Source organism: Mugil cephalus, chromosome 10 (assembly GCF_022458985.1).
Source record: "Mugil cephalus isolate CIBA_MC_2020 chromosome 10, CIBA_Mcephalus_1.1, whole genome shotgun sequence".
Classification (NCBI taxonomy): domain Eukaryota; kingdom Metazoa; phylum Chordata; class Actinopteri; order Mugiliformes; family Mugilidae; genus Mugil; species Mugil cephalus.
In genome coordinates, this window is record NC_061779.1 from 22,200,671 (window position 1) to 22,224,792 (window position 24,122).

Sequence of the window (24,122 nt, forward strand, 5' to 3'; positions counted from 1 at the left end):
TGGCCATTGTGAGTCTCAGGTTGACTTCTGCAACGTGAACACTCAGGTGAGAGGAGAGGTGGGGTCTCACTCTTTCACATGCTTAGAGGCATAACGGTGAATAGGAGTTCAGTCAGGCTCTGAGATTGTCATGTTAGTAAATTGGCCAATAGCAATATTATCTTAAAGGGCGACAGGTCCTATAGTTTTCTCTGGTTACAGGCTCCAAATTGGCTTTTGAAAGAACTGTTCATTTCTAAGCTGCTCATACGAAGAATGAAAGATACCATTTTAATTGAAAATTAGTTTTGCTAAATGAAATGTATTTTGGTGTTCAGCTGCTGTTAGACCTAATGCAGAGTGTAAATGTGTTTATTTCAGCCGCTCAGCACAGGCAAGCCCACAACCACCATCCAGGGAAGGATTTGGATTTAGATTTAAGTGCACTTATATCAGTAAACAGGGACCCTATGCTGTCCACAATACCCTGTGATCAGATTAGTTCCCACGTACGCAAGTATAATGCTCTGCAACACACTGAACATGAATGTGAAGGTGTGTGTGTGTGTGTGTGTGTGTGTGTGTGTATGCGCCTACCTCAGCCCAGCTGTCAAGGTCACTGTCACATGCATGGTGTCATTATGTTCAGCGTTTTGCCGTATACACCAATCAGCTACAGCATTAAAACCACTGACAGGAGAAGTGAATAACTTTGAACCATCTTGAGGCAATTTTACACAATTTTGCACTTAGACGTGTACCACCACAATGATGCTCCTTGATGGCAGCAGCCACCCCCAGCAGGATGCAGCCTGATACAGACGCACAGACACAGACACAAAACTCACACCAAACTGATCAAGTATCTGTGGGATGATCCACAGCGGCCCCTCAACCCATAGGGCCCAAAGGCCCCCACTAACAATATTCTGTTGTCCAGACACCACAGGACACCCTCAGAAAACCCATGTCCAGTCTCTGATGAGTCACAACTGTTTTGGAGACACAAGGAATACCTACACAATATTAGGAAGGCGGTCATAATGTTATGGCTGACCAGTATGATGTGTATGTGGGAACTAATCTCATCATATGGAAAAGCAGATCCACTCTGTGCATGTGTGCTCCTATAGACAGAGAGTAAAGGTTTATATAATGGGATTAGGGCTTCATCACATTATATCCATGTATATTAAAGGTAGGGTTTGTGAGATCTTTGCTGCCCCCTCACTCCTCCTCCTTCTTGTTGTTGTTGTACACCATGGCCGAGTCACATGTAAAGCAACTTACCTTTCTATCATGAACAAATTGAATTTATGAACAAACAAGCGTTACTTCAGCATAGTTATTGACGAGCTAAGGGACATGAACGTACGTGACTTGTGTAGAGTAGCCAATAGGAACTCCTAAAACTGTGACACTCCGTTAAATGGCTTGTGATTGGTGGAAAACAGGATTTTTGTAAAGCCGGTAAACACAGCAAGGAGGAGGCACAGAAGTCGAGCGTTCTTTCATAACACTTGACTTACAATATACTGACAGGCTATTATTGACTTCATTGCCTTTAACTAAGAGCCAAGGGCTCTTAGTTAAAGGCAGTATTTGTTATCAATATTAAATGATATTTGTTATCATTTAATTGTATAATACAGACAAAGCTAAGATGATATCGGTGGAGGAGCCGATTAGAAGGAAAGGGTCTGTGGTCTCTCAGCTCCATATAGGATAAACATCTGCTTGTTACCCTCCACACATTCATTTACCCATCCAACAGTAAATACTCTCTTGTTGAGGTTGTTGTGCTTGAACTGATAGCACCGATCATCTTGGTGATTTTTTCCACAAGTTTGCAACAAGTTCTGTAAGTGTTGTTGGGAATACGTCTGAAAAATAAAACTGGTTAAATTGATGTGATGCCCTGTGAAGAGAATGATTGCACTTGCATGATTCATGCCGCTAACGTCACTAACACGCGTTTCCCCCCTGATGCAATGTTGAAGGAGGAGCTGGTCAACAGGTAATCTGCTAAATCAGGCCTGATCTGCTCAATAAAGCGATTTCCAGAACAAAATTAGATGGATTGGTCGAACAATACCACACTCTGTTCTCTCCTTATGGACTAAGCTGAGCATGGGGCCAGGTTCAACCCTTAGATGTGTGTTCATGGGTTTGAATGAGGCCGAGGCACCAGGACAAAGTCCGTTACAGAACCACAAGGCACCGCGTAAGAAAACGTAGAGCTCCACCTGCAGTTTGCTGCGCTGCATGTTTATTGCATCGTAATCTGATATTGCACTGACAAATTCATACTCAGCACGATGTGTGCAGCATTAAAGTTCACTAATTTACATGAATGTTGGCGCTTGACCGACCTTATCGGATGATGTCACATGCTGAGCCAGTCGATTAGCTGATCTGGATGATCCAGAAAACATTTCCCAGCATTATAAATGGTTTCATGTGTAATAGTACAGCTGCTAACAGTGCTACTGTTGACAGTTTGTCTGACAGTGGATCAGGCAGGATGTCCATGAACGTGGCGGGGGGTGGTTTTCCTCAGGAAGAAGCGGTGGAGGTGTAACATGATCATCAAGAAAGAGTATTTAGGACATTTAAAGCATTCGAAGCTCGTCCTCTGGTATCTAACTCCTCAGGGAATGCACTGTGTGAGTCTCCCAATGATGAATATTTGTAATCGTCTGCTGTTTGGATCTGAAAAGCTGAAGTACAGATAAGGAAACAGCAAAACAATAAGATGAAAGACTTACTAACGATCTATTAATTTCCTACAGGTTGATTAACAAGAGGGAAACTTTCTGCTTCCACATGTCATTCAAGTCTCCATAATTATAAAGACACTTACTCACTGATCAGGTAACTATAATCCTGATACTGGGTTCAGGCTAAAATAAAAACATGTCCTTAAAAACATACTTCAGTCAGATGCAATTGTGCTAGTTTCCCTTGTGCAAACAGCTCAGCACAGGCAACCACATCCTGCTGGGGATGGCTGCTGCCATCGAGTGTCATTGCAGTGGGGTGGGGGTGTCTGGTCTGGTGTAGGTGGGTGCTACATGTCTAAGTAACATCCACATGAACGCCATGTTTAAAAGTTAAAAGTTTTTTTTTTTTTTTAAATAGAATAACAAAGTTCAGAGTCAACCAGAGATTTTCTAGTACCGATGGATACATCATATGATCCTCTCAGCTGCTCCATGCAACAATAACCCAGAATCTTAACGGAGGAGAAATGAGGCTCAGCAAGTGTTCAAGGTGAAAGCAAAAGAAAATCCAGCGCTAACGTTTTCAATCCTCCACACCCACTTATTTAAATCAAAGTTATGGAGCTTTAGTTTATCATGATGCCATTTTATTTATTTAAGAGCAGCTTACAACTGTCACAACCGAACACACAATTGTTACAGCATTAAAACACTTCAAGTCACTGATGTGGAAATATTTGCAACAAACTGTCTTTGAACTCGTCCCCAGTGAGAACATTCAATAACATAGTTCTGTGCTTTGTGCTCGTATTACACTATTAAGAGGTTCCTCCTTCAACAGTTTGAAGGGGCGGTTTGGTTTCTTTGCAGTTCGCTTTGTGTTGGTGTGAGAGTTTTCGTTAGGCTGCAAATGAATGTGTTAAAACACCAAAATTGTTATTTTTGGCAATGAGGTGATGACATTTAAAACATACTATCCACTTAAACTGGTAATGTTATTATATTATATTGTTATATGGGCCTTGTTTCAGATGCCTCCAACCACACTAAATTAGAGCACTGATTCATTGCTTGACTCCTGAGCAGGTCCTCCTCTTTCTTTTTTCCAACAAAGCCATAATCTACTTTAATAACAAAAAGATTTTACTATGGTGGAGTTGTATGAGACACGTATTCACTCTCAAAGAAACCCAACTCTCCCTTTAAACTTTCAAGTAATAAGATACTTTAACAGAACTGCAAACTCTGCACATCAAATGTTTTTTAACTATCAACTGTAAGAGCACCAACTCCTCACCCTATAAACATCATCAAGTCTGTAATGACTAACTTGATCTCTAGCACCTCCAAAGGCAAATGTCTGGTATTACAGCAAGAAAACACTGTAACAAACTCTCAACATGTTTAACATGTTCATAATTAATAAGTTAGAAAGTGTTTCATTCAAGCAATAAAATGAGTCATCATTTGTGATCATTTTATCACAGTCTAAACGTAGTCCTACTCCTGACATATGCTGGCATTGGTTTTCATTCACATTACATAGAGCCACCTGAACCTGCTCTCATGTGTATCTCCATACCAAAGGGGCTTGTTGAGGTACGTCCCACTAAACACTGTCCTCTCATTGGCTGTCAGCTATGACGTCATCGGGCCAGTACTCGTCGTGCATGTAGTGGCTGGAAGAAGTGAAGCTGGGCTCGTGTGGTGCGTCCTCGTCTCGGAGCTTGTCCTGCAGCTCCCGCTCCCACTCGCCCTCCACCAGCTTGTAGAGGTCCAGAGCAGCGCGAGCGTCCTCCACCGAGCAGTGGCCGCTCTTCCCAGCCTGAAAACCCAGAGAGCAGGGTTAACGGCAGACCAAACTACAGTCCCCCAGAGGACCAAAACACCAAAAACAAAAATACTGACGGAAAAATATAGTCAGTTTTTTTAAAAAATGGTGGGTGACATTTTCAGTATTCTGTTATTGCTTTTTTTTTTTTTTTTTTTTGTTTTATTAATTCATTGCTCTTTTGAGATGAAAATGTTAACTTGGATAGGGTTGTCCAAGTGACTGCTTCTGAAGAGCAGTCACAGCTGTTACTGTTATAGGTTTGCTATTAAGACACATCTTCAACAACTTCCTCACAATCTGGACCATAAATGTATGGAGAACATGCAGCTACTGGAGTGTCTTTAACTTTGATATCTTTAGTAGATGTTGATTAATTTCTAATAGAAAAATAAAAGCACATAAGACCAGTGTTCAGCATGTGAGGATGCACCTGAGTCTTACCTGTATCCTTCTGTTGAGTAGCTTACTGGACAAGATTTTGAGGGAGGCGCAGCGTTTGTGGGTGAAACCGGCCAACCGGCTCAGGAGAGGTGTTGAAATTGTGTCCCTGACCATGTGACCTGGGTGGACCATGTCCAGCACCTCAAAGTCATTGTAGATCGAGTGGCCCACAACCACTTTGCCCTCAAGTATCCTGAGGATCTACAGGAGAGAGGCCAAGAGAGAGGATTTAATTTACACACCATCAAATCAAAGTTAATTTACTCATGACATTTGGTCAATAACATTACTGACCAGAAGACATCTTAACATTGACACTCCTGAGACCCTTACTAGGAGGAGCCATATTTCTGCTTTCACGTTCTTCCTGTTCTACCTGCTCTGCAAGTTCAGTCTGTCACACCTGTTCTCTGACACCCTAAATGCAGCGCGCTCACTAGAAAGGCACATAACAACTCCTAATTAAATATATTACATATCTCATTTGGTATTTATCGTCTCTTTATGACTGTTTATGTTATTTATACACTGCGTCCACAGTGTCAAAAAAGCTTTAAGTGATACTGGGGTTAATGGAGCATCCACATTCCAATAAATCTTTACAATGATTAAGATGTGGTAATAATTGACAATGGAGAGACAAATGCTCTTCATTTTATGCAACAATCAGCTCAAGGCACTCAAAGACTGCATTATTTATAGGCATAAACACAAGCGTAGACTGATGCTACAAACTTACAGCGACCTGATCACGATGTGTGGGAACTGTACTGTATTTAATGTTTGATTCATACTAATTCTATACTTAAACTGCACATTAAGTAAACAAAGACGGGAGGAGGGAGTGATAAAGACTAAAACTAGAGATGTCAAAGCGACGCAGGCTGTACCTCTTCTCTGGCCTGAGCGAAGGGCGTAGCGTTGCGGAGATGATGCCTCTGGATGCCGCTCCAGCGAGTTCTGAAGTCTGTGACGGGATGACAGGGTCTGACGTATTTGTCGTACAGGATGTTGCCATGGTAGTCCAGGATGCTGCAGCGGGCCAGCTCGCTGCAGCGCCCGCCGAGCCCCGTCCCCACCATCTCACAGTCCAAGGCCACCACTGTAGTGGAGCACGAGCTGAGGCACGGCGAGCTCCTACCGCTGGCTGGAGGACTACTGGCCTCAGAGGAGAAACCGCTGTCCACTTCCCATCTGTCTCTGAGGGCGCTCATTATGCTGAGGTGGTCGGCTGCTTTAGAAACAGAAAGTCCGTGTTTAGTTTCATCTGTATGTTTGGTGTCAGAGGTCAGAGTTCTTTCTTTTTCCTGGTCTGCATCACTCCATTTAGTTTTTTTGATCAGTTTATTTGTGTCCGGGTGCTCGTGGTGAGAGGCGCTTCTTTTTGTCTTCATGTTGGGGATTATCATCATCTTCTGTCGGTGTTTCTTTCTCGCTCTTGCGTTCTCCATGGCGCAAAGCAGCTTGGCCTTTCTGCACATATACCGGTAGTTGGCGAGAAGGACCTGTGATGAGGCTTTATTCCTTCTTGAAGGCTCTGCCATCATTCAATAATGGAACCGGTGCCATAATCATTTCTGAGGAAATACAAGACTAAGTTCAGCAGGCGATCACTGATATTAAAGGTTTAAATTTTAAAATGTCAACACTGAGGACAGCCAATCAAAAAACAAACAAACAAACAAAAAAAACCCTTTACAGCACACATGTGCATACGTGGCTGAAGGTTGACATGATTGACAGCAACACACATTACAGCACGTTGTGAGTTAGTGACTGTAAACCGATTGTGACATTATAACTAGCGTATGAACGGAACGCCTCAAGACTTTTCTTTAAATAATTAAAGGCAGCGAGGTGTCTATGACTTCTAAACTCAAGTTAAGAAACAAAGACGAAAGCCTCCACAGGACAGGCCGTGACAAACAGTGACAGCTTACAGTTCTTCACCAAGACGAGCTTGACAAGTTCTAACTATAAGCCGTATTGAACAACGATCTTTAAACATTTAGAAAAGGTGCGGGCTAACGGCATGCGTGGTGTCGAACCTCGTCAGTAGCTTCGTCCAAATACAATTGTCAGATATTTTCACTGAGTCCGGCGACGCTCTGCGGTGTGAAGCCCAACTGACATTAAGCTAGCTGAAAAGGGCCGAAAAAGACACTACACGTGGTTTCACAGATACAATTATGTCCTGATTGCAAAAATAAGACAAGCTCGATTGGTGTGAATGGTAATAACGAATAAACTACATACAAAACCACACATAAAAAGACGAAATCATTTGTACTGTACCTTATGAAGCAGCACGTGTAGAGCAAGTCGACAAGAACTCGCCTGAACAAGTCCTCTCAACTCTGACGGTGATTGGCTCATTCTCTTCTTCGTTTGTTCTTTTCCAGGAAGTGATCAACCGTTATACGTCCGCAAAGTCGCCGCCTACTGGTGGGACTTTATAATGCCCGAAATAATTATGAATGAGGATGAAGTTACATTCGGACTCTTTCTAGGAGTTTACAGATGCAATAATGACTATGAAGACTTTGTTGGGGCTTGTCTAACTAATCCTTAATGATAATTACTTTTTAATAACAAAGTTATTAAAGTCATCTTCCTTTTTAATCACAATTTAAATCAAATTTATTTTTTTGGCCAATTTATGTTAATCAGGGAAAACAAATATTCAAATATTTGCTGTTTACGCCCTAAAAAAATCTCTGCTTTCCCCGTGTACAGTATTTTGGCAGCTCAAAAATGTTAAGCTTGAAGCTTTTAGTTGGTTGGTGATTCACCTTCAACATTTCCAGACAATTAATAAATCTGATACAACAAATATAACAAAGCACTTTGGAAATGCATCAGGAAATAAATACAATTCAGATTTCAGAATTCCAGATTGATTCAACCTGCTGTGTCAAACATTTAAGCTCAAGAAAGAGATAAAACAATGTACAATTCATTTTGGTTTTGTGGGCCTTTTTATTTCACAATCCTTCCAAATGTACAAAAACAAAGACGTGTTACAAAAAAAAAAAAAAAATTCACCATTACCATTATCCCCCGTAATGACGACAACAACAAAAACCATAGCGACAGATGACTGGAGACTGGTATCAAACCAAAGTGCATCAGCCTGAGGTGTAGTAGACAGACCCCGGGGAAAAAGAAATCTATTTCAAAAGCTGTCCCCTCTTCCCTAAAAATTTGTTTTTGTTTTTAGACATCGGGCAGACCCTGGCCACCACCTCTCCACCTTCCACCGGATTCCCAGAGCAGCGGAGGACCTAAAGGAAGGGCCGCGTCTTTTCGACTTCGGCTTCAGAGCATTCTGTAGTTCACTAAGAGAGTGGAATATAATTTAGTTCTTTCTCTTCCCCAATCCTCCTCTTCTTGTCATGATGGGGGGGAGGGCGGGTGTTGAGTTCCTGTCTGGAGCTTTTATAGCTCTATTTTGCCGTCCTTCTTCTTCTTCTTCTTCTTGGACTCCTCCTGCACCACCAAGGGGTTGGAGGCCTCCCTCTTCAGGTAGGAGATGAAGTCGCTCACCTCGCGGCCTCCCTGTAACAAGAGCATAGGAATCAGCAGAGAGCACAGACACAGGGTGTCAAACTCATTTTAGGTCAGGGGCCACAAAGAGTCCAGTAACACAACAGAGAAATGACCTATAAATGACGACAACTCCAAATGTTTCCCTTTGTTTTAGTGCAAGAAAGTACAAGGCCATTATGAAATTGTTTTTGATTTCATGAACAACCGGACATTTAAGGAAAAAAATTCTAATTTCTGTATAGTTCTAGGTCTCAGCACTAAAGCTGTGTGAACCCTAGGAACAGACGTTACACCTGTGAAGCAGATGATCGCTTGAGCCGACACTCACCTCGTATTTCTTTGGGCTCGTCTTGCGGCCAGCTGGAGAAAAGTAGATTGTGGGGAAACTGGAAAAGAAAAGATTGAGGAAACAGATGAGAATTCTCACTATTAAAGCATCAGATTTTACCACACGACAGCGATACAAATAAGTGCTGTTCAATTAAACGAAAGCTAAAAAGAAAAAAGGAGAATGAAAGGACGAGGATTTTCTCAACATTACCGGGAAGAAAATAAATATGGTTTCCACTATTCATCTGTCAAGTGATTGAAACCCTCAGAACTAAACTGGAACTGGCTATAATGTACATTTTTTTTTTAAAACTATCACAACAATAAATGGGCGAAAGCATCGGAATAAATCAGTTTCCAATGTTGGAACACATGGATGGATGTGGGTCTGAAACTTTGAACACAAATGCTAATTTTTCCCCCTAAAATACTTGTTGAGGCCTGAAGGAAACATGAATATTACACCGAGAGAACCATGACTCACCCGCTGACTTCATATGGAGATGGCACATCGTTTGCTGTGGCATCCATCTTGGCAATAACAACGTTGGGATCGTCGGCCAGCTACACAAACAGAGGAGATAAACTGCTGAGTGTTTGCGAGACACTTCACATCTTCTACAGAGTCTGTACATTACTCTGGCTTCATCTTTTCAGCGTTAATGGGACAAAACGAGCCACTGACTGATAAAGCAAACACTTATTTATCTCATCTCTTATCGTACATTTCAGTTCAGGTCATTCTTTGGTTGAGATATTTCAAATCCTGCATCTATCATGATAACAGCAGGAGGTGAGGACCCCTCCACTCACCTTTTCCCCCAGCTCTGTGTATTTGGGCTCCAGGTTCTTGCAGTGACCGCACCATGGGGCGTAGAACTCGATCAGGACGTCTTTGCTGTCATCGTTGACGATGGAGTCAAAGTTCTCAGCCACCAAGACCTGAAGACAAACAGAAGTTAAAGTTGACCCAGTAGATAAATGGTGTTTTATCCCTCCCTTGATTCTGGCTGATAGTAAATCAGCATCTCCATCACAGCTGTACAGACACGTGGAGGCACTAAATGCTTAAATTCTTTCAGTAAGAGCTATGGCCAAAAACAAACAACAACTGAGTCAATACACAGTTGACAACGTTATTACACATCTCCACAAATACTAATTCCTGTTTGCTTTGGTCTCAGTACTTGTTTACTTTGTGTACTATCTGCTGCCGTATAAAGGATGGAGTGTCTCACCTTGACGGGACCGTCGTTGTTCTCTGGGATGGGCTCTGACTTGAGGTAGCGCTTCAGCTTGCCGTCAAAGTAGTCCTGCAGGAAACGCTCCAGGGTCTTACCATCACGACTGTGAGGAGAACACAAACCACTTTTAAGTAATCAGCAGAGTTTGAGAGTGAAAAGTGCAGAAACAAAACTTCTCTTCTGTCAACACTGTCATTCAAACTCTTCTATAAAGCTGTAAACAGGCCAACGACTGCTAGTAGCAAATACATTTTAATAAGGGTCATTCTCTTAAGGCAAATGTGACTTATATTATACCTAAATATACTTATATGACTGGTTTAGTGATAGATTTTACAGTTTATACTTGTGGAACCATTTGTCTTGACTTACGAGAACTCCTCACTCATGACGTATTTGTCTCCCTTGGAGGTGCGGATGGCCACCAGAGGCAACTCTCCCGAGCTGCCGTCAAACCCAAACTCAGACACCTCGTGGCTGAACATGTTCTTGTTGGCTACAGCGAAGTTCAGCTTCTTGCCCTGATCCAGGAATCCCTTAGCCACCTTCATCACCCTGTGAAAGGTTAGTTTGGATCACTTTTTAGGTTCAAGTCAAGCCGTTAAAAATCTCAAGAGCTGCAGATGACGCCAAGTAAACAGGTGCTTTCATTTCAATAGTTTCTCAGAATGTGGTGAACTGCAGTTAAAGTTGAGATAAAGCTGAAAGAGACAACAGTAACACAAAGTTAATCTCATTTCAAGGACCCACCTGTTCCTCCAGTAGTTGGAGCCTTTGGGGTTTTTGTCATAATCTACATCATAGTAAGCCACAAGCAGGTCTTTCCCCTTCAGCTGGTCTTTGTTGTCGTCCGTCATGTGGGGACAGATTCCAAAGCTGAATTAAGAAGAGAAAAGAACAGGGGATCAATTTACAAAGGAATTTAAACTGACAACCCTCCTCCTGAACAACCATATAGTGTAACAAAGTGCAAAGCTCTTTCAGGAAGTCACACGGTTACACTTAACATTGGAGCAAAATGAAAGTTAATCTTGTTCACTTGGGTTTGGTTTGAAGAAGGAAAAAGAAAAATTGTCACGTGACTGCTAGTGAGCAAACTGTTAAACCACACGAAGCTGAGTCAAGCAGCGACTACAGTAATCTCTCTGGTTTCAACTGAATCCAGTGTCTGTTGAATTTAACTTATAAACAGCAAAAATAAATTGTGCAAAGTGACGACCCCATCAAGACACTCGCACACAGGATTAATGCAAATTTTCTTTTCAAATGGGAGAAGCACTTATCTCCTCACTCTCAAGATATCATGATGTCACCCTAATAAGTCAAATATGCATTTCCAAATATGCATTTAGAGGTGCCTGAACAAAGTGTGGGCTGACTATATTTGCAGAGAGGACCCGTCACCTCCTGTTGGCTCTGAGCCAGGAAAGTAAACATGCAGCACTCTGTAGGAAGTCATGGGGGATGAGAGAGAAAGCGGGACTGACGTGTCGCAAAGATGCAAGATATAAGACAGAGTGTCTTACCACAACCAATGAGAGCAGTGCCAAAAACGTATTTTGTACTGTACAAATAAAACAATACAGGATGTGGACTCGGCAAACATTCTCCACCAAAAATTACACACACACACACACTCACATGTTATCCTGGATGAACCTCTTGACTTTGTTGCTGGTGAATTTGTCTTCACTGAATTTGACAGAGCTGTCTTCAAACTTGTTGTTGAGTCGTGGTGGGCGGAACAGGATGACTGCCCTGCACACACACACACACAAAAAAAAGGAAATGTGACTATGGTCTCGGTAACAACAGCAGGAGAAAGAAGAGTTGTTCAAATCGTTGCCTCCTATGGACATGGTTAGACCAAATGCGCATCTACTCACTCTTCATCGACGCCTTGTTTCTTAAGGAGGGCCTCAGAGTTGGTGTGGGCAAAGCGGTAGTTGTCCCTCAAGGCACTGGCAGCCTTCAGGAACTCTGCCTGTTCTGTGCTCTTGTCGTCAGCAAAGAACCCTGGGAAGGAAAGACCAAACGCTCAGCAATCAGGCTGCAGAGTCCAACAAGGCCTGACCTAAGGGCGACGGTGCACTAGAGGAGGCAGCCTCGGAATTTAGAAAACGAACTCACCAATAACACTTGCATCATGATCTGCGAGAAACTTCTCAAAGTCTGCTTCGGCCTTGAGTTCCACAGAAGCTGGGCCAGCCTGCTTCTTCAGGAAGCTGACAATCCCATCTACACGGAGCGAGGGAAGAGCAGACAGAGGAGGCGCCATGGAGGGGCAAGAAAATTAAACATCGTCAGGACAAATAAGAAAATATAAGACACATTTGTGCAGACAGAGAGTCTTCTGCATGTTTTTACAAAAAAACGAGGAATGTACCTGCTGTTCTGGGCCCGTCATAGGGACCAGTTTCCTCTCCATCCCTAAAGATCTTGAGGGTGGGGTAGCCGCTGACGCCGTACTTGCTGCACACGTTGCTGTTGGCTGTGCAGTCGACCTGTGTGGAAAGACATAATTCACGTTCTGAAGAGAGAGCACTACAGCTCAGTGAGCAGAAAGCCACACTAAAGTGGACAGGGCTAAGTGAACTACATTATGCAATACCTTGGCCAGAGAGACGATGCCTTTGAGACGCGTGGCCGCTGCCTCGTACTCAGGTGCTAGCCGTTTACAATGGCCACACCTAAAGGGTAGAGGATATGGGACAGGAGAATGAGTTACACTTCAGGTTTCAGCTGGGTGAAGATCCAGTGATTTCATCGAGTGGACTTTGACACCTCTGATGCAACTACACAGGGTTTGTAAAATACTAAAGTTTAGGTGTAAAAGTAAAATGAGGGATTCACAGGACTCACTATTAAAGCTGCAGCTATAATGTTATTACTTTCTGGTTATTCTTTAGTTGGTGCAGAATACCTCAGGAAACTACAATGAAGCAACAATGTGGCATTCTTCTTTGTTACTTTTATGTGCGACTAAGCTACTGTGACAGTCATTTCCCTCGTGGATCATTAAAGTCCATCTAGGTCTAAGTCTAATCCTGCTGCAGGTAAACTAAAATATCCCCTGTGAATGTGACTATGATGTTAGTAGACAGTCTGGAACCTGTAAATGTAGGACGTTTTTGTTTAAAATGGTGCTCTCAGTAACTTTTTAACGAAAACGCCAACACTTTATTTAAGTTTGGCACAGTGAAACCACGTCAAAGTTCTTCTGGGCCAATCAGAGATGGACACCAAAACTTCTACGACCAATCAAATCGTTACAACAGGGTGAGGCCGCGCCCCCAACTTCCTCATAGCCCCGTTTGCACGTAGTTTCAATAGATGAAGGAAAAATACATTCAGACGCTGCTAAAAAACACACTCTGCAATCAAGAGACGCCCTTTTTAACAAAGCAACGTGCTGTTAAACTCGAGCTGTCCTTAAACTATTGGCTAAAGTGAAAAATGTGAACAGTACGGATAGTTAGCCTATGCGCTTCTAGCTAACAGGCTAACGTTTGGTCCCCAGCCAATAAGCTCACAATTTCACTGTGCCTAGTCTGTGAATGTCAACGGTGGCCTCATGTGTAATTTATAATTTATACAATCAAATATGTGCTTTAAAGGCTGAAAATACAAACAGGGCGTCATATATCTGCAAGTGAGCATCACATAGCTTAAACACGAAAGTACAGCAGAGTTAGCGCGTGTCGCGCTTGGAAACAAATGAATTTGTTTGTCACTTGGAGCAAACTGCGAGAAGACTCACCAAGGGGCAAAAAATTCCACAAGAATGAGATCGTGATCTCCAATCTTGCTTTCGAAATCGTCATCCGTGTATTCGAGTACATCACTGGCCCGAGCGAAGGCGGCGAGAGCGGCCAAAAAGATCAGCCTCAACATGGCTGGCTAAAAGACTTCTTCACACACACAAAAAAAAAAACTATTTGAGCTGCAAACTGGTGCAGTGGCGGCCCCCTCTTCAGCTCTCCAGCGACGTGAACCTCAGGACTGCAAGCTCCTCTGACAGGGCCAAGTGCAGAGCAACCGATAGAGAAAGAGAAAGGGACGGAGGCCGGGCCGGGGGGCGGTGAAGATGTGCAGGCAGCGGGTCCTCTCCTAACCACAGTGTGGCAGCCTCCCATTGGCCAGCTCTCCGCGTCATTCTTCCTCCATTAGCCAATTAAAAGCGGACAAATGAGACCTCGTCATCTGCGGACCAATCATGACTGCGGAAAATCAAAACGCCGCTCTCACACACGGAAGTGATTACAATAGGTTCCCTGGTCAAAAACCACGTCTTTTTAATGAACTGCAAACAACTCTGAATATTTCGTTAGCATTTATCCTAATTAGTATGTCATGCTCATACACATGCTCTGTCCGCGGATTTATTAGACTCCATAAATCCCGCTGCAGTGCTGATACATATGCAGATAATCTTCCCACTCCTATGTATTGTATATGTATTGTATGTATTATAATATGCATTATATATCGTATGCTTAAATATTTGGTCTTATTTTATATGATGTGTTTCTTGTCTTCATATTTGAAATAAACTTCAAACTTCTTCTTCTTCAAAGTGACGACCCAGAGAGTTTGGAAGTGAGACCTGAGCCAGACCCCAGCCAGACACCCAGTATTAAAGAGGTCACCCCCGGGGTCGTCTCTGTGCCTCCAGACAGAGCTTCGGTGTCCACCTTTGTCTTTGAGGACGAACAGGATCCAAAAAAAAAAAAAACAAAAAAAACATTTGTGTTGCAGAGAAGCTCATTTCACAGGCCCTTAAAAAGTTCAAGATGACCTCCGCTACAGATTCCCTACACGTCATCCACCAGCAGCTGTTCTAAAATCTGGGATGAGGTTGAGAGTAAAGGTCTCAGGGTATCCACCAGCTGAAGATATCGTCATGTCTTCTTTAAAAAAGCACTTGAAGAGACAATCAGAGGAACCTGGCGTCATCAGAAAGTTCTTCGCAGCAATATACAGAGTTTTCCACAAACGTGCAGCCGGCCCCACAGTACTGGTGTCTTAAAGCTGAACACCTGCATCGTTATCTGTCCATATTTTTTATACATATTTACTGTTATATATTTGATTCCTGCAAATATCTATCTATCATTTCTATTGTTTTACCTCGTTCTATTTTTTGTATTTTGCACTGCAACACCCTAATTTCCCCATGATACTTAAATAACATCTTATCTTCATAGACGAATCCACCACAGAGCTCAAGCAGAGGTTACCTACTTCCCCGCCACTGATTGCTGCTAGTCAGAAAGCAGTGGAGGGGTTGGTTACTTCCGTCTGGGGACACCTCCTCCTACACTAGTTGCTGCTAGCCAGAGAGCAGTGGAGGAGGGGGTTACCTAAATATGGAGACACTTCCTGTTCCTGCCTGTTTGTGGGTTTAACTCCGCTGGAATACGCTGGATGGGGATCAGTGGAGCAGGAGGACGCCTAAAAACAGGTCAGGATTTAAGCTTGTATTATTATCTCGATGGACACCAGCACCACCTGACAACTAGAGGGCCAGAGACTGATTTGCTGCATCATCTGTGCTTCTGCTTCAGCATCTCTTCATTTGTTACCTATCAGCAGAAAAAGAAAAAAAAAAAAAACTGTTTGCATTTCTCTATATGTCAGCAAGTTAAATAGAACTCCACACTTTGGATTCAATGAAGTAAAATATGATAAATAATATAATAAATATTTAAAACAATATATACAGTACATACTCTATAAAGCATATAACACTATTACCTGTTTCATTTAAATAAATTCAAATATTTAAATGGATGGGTCAAACTGCAGAAACATAATTTCCCCACGAGGATCAGTACCACAGCAATAACAATTTATGTATTTATTTGTTTATTTGAAGCTCCATGCTGTTAGCTGCTTATGCATTGGTGCAGTATTTCCAATTTAATAATGCTATGAAGGCTGCCCAGGGTACCCATGGAGTATTAAAAGCTGATAATTCAGTTTTGGGGAAATAAAGACCCTTAAAATGTATTAAAAAGTCTTATAATGACTTCATGAGTTCTTAAAATGTGAAACTATTTTTGAGGTACATTTTGAGTTTGACTACAAAAACGTTAAAAAAGTGTGAGAATTTACGCATTTATTTAAAAAACAAAGATGAACTGGTAACATAAAAAGTGGACTACTATGGGTGAGTTCATAATTTGTCTCTGTATAGTAGCTGCAGTTAGTTGTTAATTTTAAGAAAGCCTTTTTCCTTCTTTGCTTTGCTCTTCAACAAAGCTGTGTCGCCCTCAATATATGTGCTGAATATATTTTGGCTTCAAGTTAAACGCCTTCTTCTCATCAAAACTCTGGAGACGGTCATGAATTTATCCACAGGTTTATTGAATCGAAAAAGGGTGAAACTGAGAAAACACAAACATGTCATAATCAGACAAACTGCCCACTGCACATCTTTCCCACATGCGCTGTAAACACGTTTTTATCATCAATTAAATCACTCACTTTTATCTTTTTAATTGCCAATGTTTATATATGAATTGTGTATTTATAGTTTTTAAATCGTAACTTAACATAAACTCCTACTGACACGCAGCATATACCAAACGAAATCAAACAGAGACTAGCTTGGTAGCAACTAGCTTAAAAAACAACTAAGGACTGTTACCAGCAACTTCACAAACAACCTTATGTGATGATAAATAACGAACTACAGTTAACGCAAGAATATACGACAACAATACATACCAACGATGCTTCGTATAGCATTGGATGTAGACAGTTATTTCCTGGTGTAAACAGACAGCATGTTCTCTCAGTAATGTGCCTCCCGCAGATCTCTCACATGGCTGACTGTAGCCGACCACTGTGTCTCTTAAAGAGACCACTGCCCCCTAGTGGTGGCACTATGAAACTTACCCCGAGAACTACTGAACAAAAACTATGGTGACAGCACACTCCCCGCCTGGCGGGAATAAACCGCCACTACTTAACAGTCCTTGGCATTCACTATGGCTTAGTCTCAGGAGCTAAGAGCAGGACTATCTCGGTGATAGGCCTCAATAACGTCTTAATTCCATCTTTCCTGGAGACTTTGATTTCCACCTTGCGTACCCTGCTGTCTTTGCTAGGGAAGACTTGAGTGATAAGTCCCAGAGGCCATTCATTCCTCTTTAGTTGGTCGTCCTTGAGAAGCACGATGCTTCCACACTGAAGGTCAGGCTGGGAAGACTGCCACTTCCTTCGTGGCTGGAGTGACGAAAGATATTGCTTCTTCCATTTGTTCCAAAAGGTTTGAGCCAGATGTTGGACTTGGCGCCACTGATTCTTATGGAGATCTTTGACCTGGTCACAAACTGGTGCAGAAGGGAGGCTCACTTTTTGAGTGAGGAGAGTTGCTGGTGTGAGTATGAGTGGATCATCTGGATCAGTGGACACAGGTATAAGAGGTCTGGCATTGATGATAGCGGCCACTTCCGCCATCAGTGTGGAGAGCGCTTCGTGGGTCAGCTTCGATGTTCCAAGCTGCAGGAACATAGAATCCAAGATCTTCCTTGCTACACCAATCATCCTCTCCCACGAACCACCCATGTGAGAAGCATGGGGAGGATTGAACATCCATGTGCAGCCTTGGTCCAACAGAAACCTTTCCACGGAACTATTGTTGATGTTGGAAGGAATCTTGAGCTCCTTGCATGCACTGACAAAGTTGGTTCCTCTATCAGAGCGGATGTGTTTTACTGGGCCCCTGATGGCGAGGAAACGCCTCAGAGCGTTAATGAAGCTTGATGTATCTAGGGACTCGATGACCTCAATGTGCACGGCTCTTACGCTCATACAAGTAAATAACACTGCCCACCGTTTACTTTGAGCAAGGCCACCTCGAGTCCGACGTGAAGACACCGACCATGGGCCGAAAACATCAAGGCCGACATTTGTGAAAGGAGGTTCGGTTGAAAGGCGATCTGCAGGAAGATCTGCCATCTTCTGTGTCTGAGGTGTGCCGCGAAGTTTGCGACATGTGACACACTGATAGATGACGCTGCTCACTCTCCTTTTTCCGCCAACTATCCACAGACCTGCAGCACGTAAAGCGCCTTCGGTGAATAGTCGTCCCTGGTGTTGCGTTTTCTGGTGGTAATGTCTTACCAAAAGTGTTGCTATATGATGCTTTCCAGGAATGATGAGAGGGTTTTTCTCTCCTGGCTGGAGCTCTGCTTCTCTGACGCGACCTCCAACTCTCAAAAGACCATCCACATCGATAAAAGGATCCAGTGTTTTCAGAGGACTGTCCTTAGGAAGCTTTTCCCCTTTTGTTACACAGGCATACTCTTGAGCATATGCCTCTTCTTGAACTGCATGGATGATGGTTTTCCTGGCCTGTGAGAGTTCCTGAACTGAGATTGCTGTGTGGCAATGATGCCAGCGTTTACAGCCACTGTCTTTGATTGCCAGATTCATCCTGAACGAACGGGCAATGTGAGTTAGGCGAGCAATAGCGTGGATCAGTGAGTTCCAGCTGGAGAACTTGGAAAAGCGTTGAGCTCCCAGTTGTTTGCTCAACATGGTTGTCTTCAATGTAGAGACCTGAGGGCGAATATCTGCATCAAGAGAGGGATTCACCAACTCAAAGGTGCCTTCCTCAGATTTGGCCTGCTGAGGATGCTTCAGAAACGTTGGGCCCTGAAGCCAGCTTGTGCCTGACAGACGTGCAGCAGTGACAGACCGTGTGGCAATATCTGCAGGATTTACATCTGTGGGTACATATTTCCACTGTTCCGGATTAGAGTAGTTCCTTATCCGCTGCACTCGGTTGCTGACGTAGACATAAAAACGTCTGGTGTCATTACTGATGTAGCCCAATACCACCTTGCTATCACTGTAAAAGGTAGTATCATCCAACTTCATGTCGATCTCTGAAGCGATAAGCTCGGCAAGTTCCACTGCCAACACCGCAGCACAAAGTTCAAGTCTTGGAACTGTATGTTCGGGAAGAGGAGTGAGCTTGGCCTTGCCCATGACAAAGCCCACATGGACGCTACCATTAGTATCTGTCAGTTTAAGATAAGCCACTGCCGCGATTGCTTTTGTGGAAGCATCACAAAACACAATTAGCTCTCTGCGTGATACCTCTGTGGGGGAGATTTCTGTGTAGGGCCTTGGGATCTGGAGACTGGTTAAATCTTTCAGTGAGGACCGCCAAATATCCCACATCTCTTCCATTCCTTGAGGGAGAGGTGAGTCCCAGTCACCACTGTCTTGTGTAAGCTCTCGCAGAATTGCCTTGCCTTGAACAGTGACTGGGGCGATGAATCCCAGAGGGTCGTAGATGCTGTTCACGGTAGACAAGACGCCTCGACGAGTGAAGGGCTTGTCCTCATCGGCTGCTTTGAAGGTGAAGGTGTCTGACATGAGGTCCCAGTTGAGACCAAGGCTACGCTGCATAGGAAGTGCATCAGAGCCAAGGTCTAGGTTTTTGAAGTCATTGGCATGATCCTCAGATGGAAAAGCTTCCATCACTTCTCTTTTGTTTGATGCAATTTTGTGTAGTCTTAAGTTAGAGTCTGACAGAACTTCCTGCGTCCTTTTGAGTAGGTTTGCTGCGGCCTCGACTGTAGGGAGACTCTTTAGGCCATCATCAACATAGAAGTTGTGGTTTACAAACTGCTTGACATCGAGGTCTGCATCTCGTACAGACTGCCTTAGACAGTAGATTGCCACTGCTGGAGAAGGACAGTTTCCAAAGACATGGACCCTCATGCGGTATTCGATGATGTCTTTGTTTGGGTCATTGTCCCGAAACCACAAAAATCTCAGAAAGTTGCGGTCCTCTTCTCTCACTAGGAAACAATGGTACATCTGTTGGATGTCTGCTGTTATGGCCACTGCTTCCATGCGAAATCTGATGAGCACCCCAAGAAGGGTATTGTTGAGGTCAGGTCCGGTTAAAAGTACGTCGTTAAGTGACACTCCGCTGTGCTGAGCGCTGGAGTCGAACACTACACGAATGTTGCCAGGTTTCCTAGGATGATACACGCCAAATGAAGGCAAGTACCATCGCTCCTCATTTTCCTTGAGTGCGGGCGCCATTTCAGCATGATTGTTCCGGAAAACCTTTTTCATAAAGGCGAAAAGGTGCTCCTTCATCACTGGTTTCCTCTCGAGACTTTGTCTCAGCGATGAAAGCCGATTCAGAGCCTGGGCCTTGTTGTCTGGCAGGCGACGCCTTGGGGACTTAAACGGCAGCGGAGCTATCCAGCTGTTGCTCTCTTTCTTTAATCCTTGTTCCATTATTTGCATGAATGAGATGTCGTCGATGGATGGAGCCATTTTGTTGTCATCCTTGGTCTGCTGAAACACTGTGGACCCTAGCTGCTCAGCTCTTTCATTGTGGGTAGGTTTCTCTGTAAAACACAAATGATGATTAGGATATTGGAAATGGCTGTATCTTTCTTTCACGTGGAACATGTTTGGGCAGGGTGTTCTGGTGTAGTATGTGTTCACTGTGGTGGGCTTGTGAACGCCTCCCAAGCACACGTTGCCAACTATCACCCATCCCAGGTCGAGTTTTTGGGCATAGGGAGCATCACGAGGGCCGTTCAACTGTTTTCGCACCTTCTGGACTGAAATGATGTCTCTGCCAAGGAGAAGCATGATAGGAGCATTTGGGTCAAGCTCTGGAATGAGGTGAGCCACTGATTTCAGGTGAGGGTGATTGAATGCAGCACTGGGTGTTGGAATCTCAGATCTGTTGTCAGGGATGTCGTTGCATTCTAAGAGACTTGATAAAGGGAGACTGACTTTTCTGTCCATGCTTTCGATTTGATAACCCAGAGCTCTTCTTCCTGTTTTCTCTGTTACTCCAGAACAGGTCCGGAGAGAGTATGGAGAAGTAGGACCTTGAACATTGAAAGTGTCGAAGAACTCAGAACGAGCTAGGGATTTATTGCTGTGCTCATCGATGATAGCGTAGACCTTCATAGCTCTATCTCGATGGCCAGCAGGATAGACCGTGACGAGACAGATCTTCGAGCATGATCTGTCGCTCTGATTTTGACCACAGACTTCTGTGCAGCGGGTCGTGACTTCTGAAGCTGGGGGAGAGTCTTGCTCCCCGCCATGCTCTGCAGAGGGGCATGGCTCTTTGGTCCACGGTGCTGGTCCAGGGTGGAGAGCAGAGATGTGATTCTCACTACCACACTCATGGCATGTTGCTTTTGACTCACAATACTTGGCTATGTGTTGTGTAGATGTACAACATTTATAGCAAATCCTGTTTTCCTTCAGGAATGCTTTCCGTTCCTCTAACAGTTTCTCACGGAAAGCCCGGCACTTCTGGAGTAGATGAGGCTTTTTATGGATGGGGCACAGTCTTTCAGAATTGTCAGTTCTTATCTCATATTTGTCTGTAGCAAGATGAGCTTTGTGATGTACATCAGTTTTGTGGACTGAGATTTCCTTCTGTCTAGTTGGTCTCCAAGGAGTCTTGTCTGCTTTTGGAGTAGCGTCGGCTTGTGTGGTAAACCTAAAGCTTGGATCATTTCTTATTGTAGCTTGCTCTCTAATGAAGTCAACAAAAACTTCAAAGGGAGGGAAGGAGATATTGTGCCTTAGTTTGTAGCTGGATCCGAGGGAGAGCCACTTCTCTTGTAGGCTAAAGGGCAACTTTTGGACTAGAGGATTAATTCCTCGTGCTGTGTCCAGATAATGGAGGCCTGGGAGGTCTCCGTCTGCCTTTGCTGCCTCTAGTTCCATAAGGAGATCGCTTAACTCGTGGAGTCTTGCATACTCTCTATTCGAGATTTTTGGAAATCTTTCGATGCGTTGGAAAAGTGCATCCTCAATCACTTCCGGGGCTCCATAACATGCATCTAATCTATCCCATATCACTGCGAGTCCTCTACCTGGAAGGTTCACATGGACGGCTCTGATCCGTTTAGCATGCTCAGCCGACTCTTTTCCCAGCCACTTGACTAACAGATCCGTTTCTTCGCTTGCTGTCAAATCCAGGCCTCCAAGAGCATTCTTAAAGGACCGTTTCCAGGCTCTGTAGCTTTGTGGTTGGTCACTGAATTGGGTCAAGCCTGTGGTGACGAGCTCGCGCCGAGCGAAATATCTGACCAGATCTGTCACGATAGGTTGGTCGTGGTGGGGGTACAGAGATGCATGGCTAGGCATGGTCAAAAAGGGAGGACTGTGTTTTGTGTACCTTGGGTCACTTGAACGATGAAAATCTTGCCTGTTTGTTGAGTAGAGATGCTCATTTGGAGTGTGCTGTGGCTGCTGAGCTGTTACCATATGGTTTGGCGTTGTAGAGAAAGCGTTACTGTCCACTTGGCTATGCTCTTCTTTGAAGTGGGTTTGGATAGGGAGTGCTGAGGCTGGCTCTGTGTGTGACTGTCTGACCTCATCTGAAGAAGGTTGAAGCGGTGGTGGTGCAAACTGTATTTTATTTTGCTCTTTGGCCTGTTCAGCAACATATTCTTTGGTCCGCTCTGTAGGGTCGAGGGGAGCTGCATATAGACGAGATTTTGCGCTGCTTCGGTCGCTGCAGTCCACAGCTGCCTCTAAGACTTCTGCTTCGGCCACAGCTGCAGCAGTTTCTTGCTCTAATGATAGCATATCCATTGTTGCTTCTAAATGTGCTTTTTCTACTTTTAGGGCCATTCCTTTCTTTGCGAAACTCAAGCGGGCCTTGGCTGCCTCTGCTTTCGCCCGAGCCATGGTAGCAGCGGCCCCGGTAGAAGAAGCCTTTGATCTTTTTGAAGAACATGATGCGGAGGATTTAGTACAGAGTGTGCCTTCTTTGCTTGTCATTGTCTGTATCCAGCGTATACTGTGTTATCTTCTGCGTTGAAGACGTTGTTTCACTGTGTCGCCCTCAATATATGTGCTGAATATATTTTGGCTTCAAGTTAAACGCCTTCTTCTCATCAAAACTCTGGAGACGGTCATGAATTTATCCACAGGTTTATTGAATCGAAAAAGGGTGAAACTGAGAAAACACAAACATGTCATAATCAGACAAACTGCCCACTGCACATCTTTCCCACATGCGCTGTAAACACGTTTTTATCATCAATTAAATCACTCACTTTTATCTTTTTAATTGCCAATGTTTATATATGAATTGTGTATTTATAGTTTTTAAATCGTAACTTAACATAAACTCCTACTGACACGCAGCATATACCAAACGAAATCAAACAGAGACTAGCTTGGTAGCAACTAGCTTAAAAAACAACTAAGGACTGTTACCAGCAACTTCACAAACAACCTTATGTGATGATAAATAACGAACTACAGTTAACGCAAGAATATACGACAACAATACATACCAACGATGCTTCGTATAGCATTGGATGTAGACAGTTATTTCCTGGTGTAAACAGACAGCATGTTCTCTCAGTAATGTGCCTCCCGCAGATCTCTCACATGGCTGACTGTAGCCGACCACTGTGTCTCTTAAAGAGACCACTGCCCCCTAGTGGTGGCACTATGAAACTTACCCCGAGAACTACTGAACAAAAACTATGGTGACAGCACAAAAGCAAAAGTACTTCTTATCCGATTACTCATTTAATTGATGGGATAATTGACAGCCCTACTTACAACACTGTTGTATGTGCATTAAACTAGTTTTGAGTTTGTGCAAGTGTTATACAAGTGTGAACACTAACATGTGTTCAAACTTCGCCTTCCATTTATTCTCACATCCTATTTGAATTTTATTGTACGATAGTGCTCTACAGTCTTAATCGTAAACTAAAACTGTTACGTTAAAGGTGTCACTGGTGTAAATGGTTACAATTTGAAATGGCAGTGAGGTAATAAAAAATATTGAGAAATATTTTTTATTACATATAAAAAGTCTTTAAAAGGTATTGAAATGAACTTCCCCTCCCCTCCTGTAACAGTATAGTTAACCTCTAGCTTTAATGTCCCATAGGTTCAAACAGACATGCAGGGGTTTGTCAGTAATAGTGACTGAGTACAGTAAGGTGCAGCAATCACATATCACATGTACAAAGTCTGACA

At 43.5% G+C, this 24,122-nt stretch overlaps 4 protein-coding genes across 5 annotated transcripts; all 4 read right to left on the reverse strand.

Annotated features, from left to right (window-relative positions):
* Positions 1-3,327: 3,327 nt before the first annotated feature.
* On the reverse strand, positions 3,328-7,377 carry isg20 (interferon stimulated exonuclease gene). Of its 2 annotated transcripts, none has more exons than XM_047597136.1 (4): positions 7,273-7,377; positions 5,868-6,554; positions 4,978-5,178; positions 3,328-4,527 (listed from the first exon to the last, which is right to left on the reverse strand). In XM_047597136.1, exons 2-4 carry the CDS (start codon positions 6,522-6,524, stop codon positions 4,327-4,329), a joined length of 1,059 nt encoding a protein of 352 aa, XP_047453092.1. In that variant the 5' UTR covers positions 6,525-6,554; positions 7,273-7,377; the 3' UTR covers positions 3,328-4,326. The 2 variants fall into 2 exon arrangements, with proteins under 2 accessions (XP_047453092.1, XP_047453093.1); XM_047597137.1 differs by lacking the exon at positions 7,273-7,377 and adding an exon at positions 7,026-7,045.
* A 555-nt stretch (positions 7,378-7,932) lies between these two features.
* On the reverse strand, positions 7,933-14,169 carry pdia3 (protein disulfide isomerase family A, member 3). Its single transcript, XM_047596840.1, has 13 exons — positions 13,861-14,169; positions 12,712-12,790; positions 12,487-12,604; positions 12,231-12,338; positions 11,987-12,116; positions 11,742-11,858; positions 10,851-10,976; positions 10,473-10,655; positions 10,095-10,203; positions 9,670-9,798; positions 9,341-9,420; positions 8,855-8,912; positions 7,933-8,535 (listed from the first exon to the last, which is right to left on the reverse strand). The coding sequence occupies exons 1-13, from the start codon at positions 13,992-13,994 to the stop codon at positions 8,416-8,418; spliced, it is 1,491 nt and encodes a 496-aa protein (XP_047452796.1). The 5' UTR covers positions 13,995-14,169; the 3' UTR covers positions 7,933-8,415.
* A 2,135-nt stretch (positions 14,170-16,304) lies between these two features.
* Positions 16,305-18,165, reverse strand: LOC125015161. The gene is made up of 2 exons (XM_047596848.1): positions 16,833-18,165; positions 16,305-16,489 (listed from the first exon to the last, which is right to left on the reverse strand). Exon 1 carries the CDS (start codon positions 18,066-18,068, stop codon positions 17,094-17,096), a length of 975 nt encoding a protein of 324 aa, XP_047452804.1. The 5' UTR covers positions 18,069-18,165; the 3' UTR covers positions 16,305-16,489; positions 16,833-17,093.
* LOC125014637 lies at positions 18,131-23,809 on the reverse strand. Its single transcript, XM_047595882.1, has 3 exons — positions 23,423-23,809; positions 18,234-23,079; positions 18,131-18,151 (listed from the first exon to the last, which is right to left on the reverse strand). Exons 2-3 carry the CDS (start codon positions 22,899-22,901, stop codon positions 18,131-18,133), a joined length of 4,689 nt encoding a protein of 1,562 aa, XP_047451838.1. The 5' UTR covers positions 22,902-23,079; positions 23,423-23,809.
* Positions 23,810-24,122: the final 313 nt, after the last annotated feature.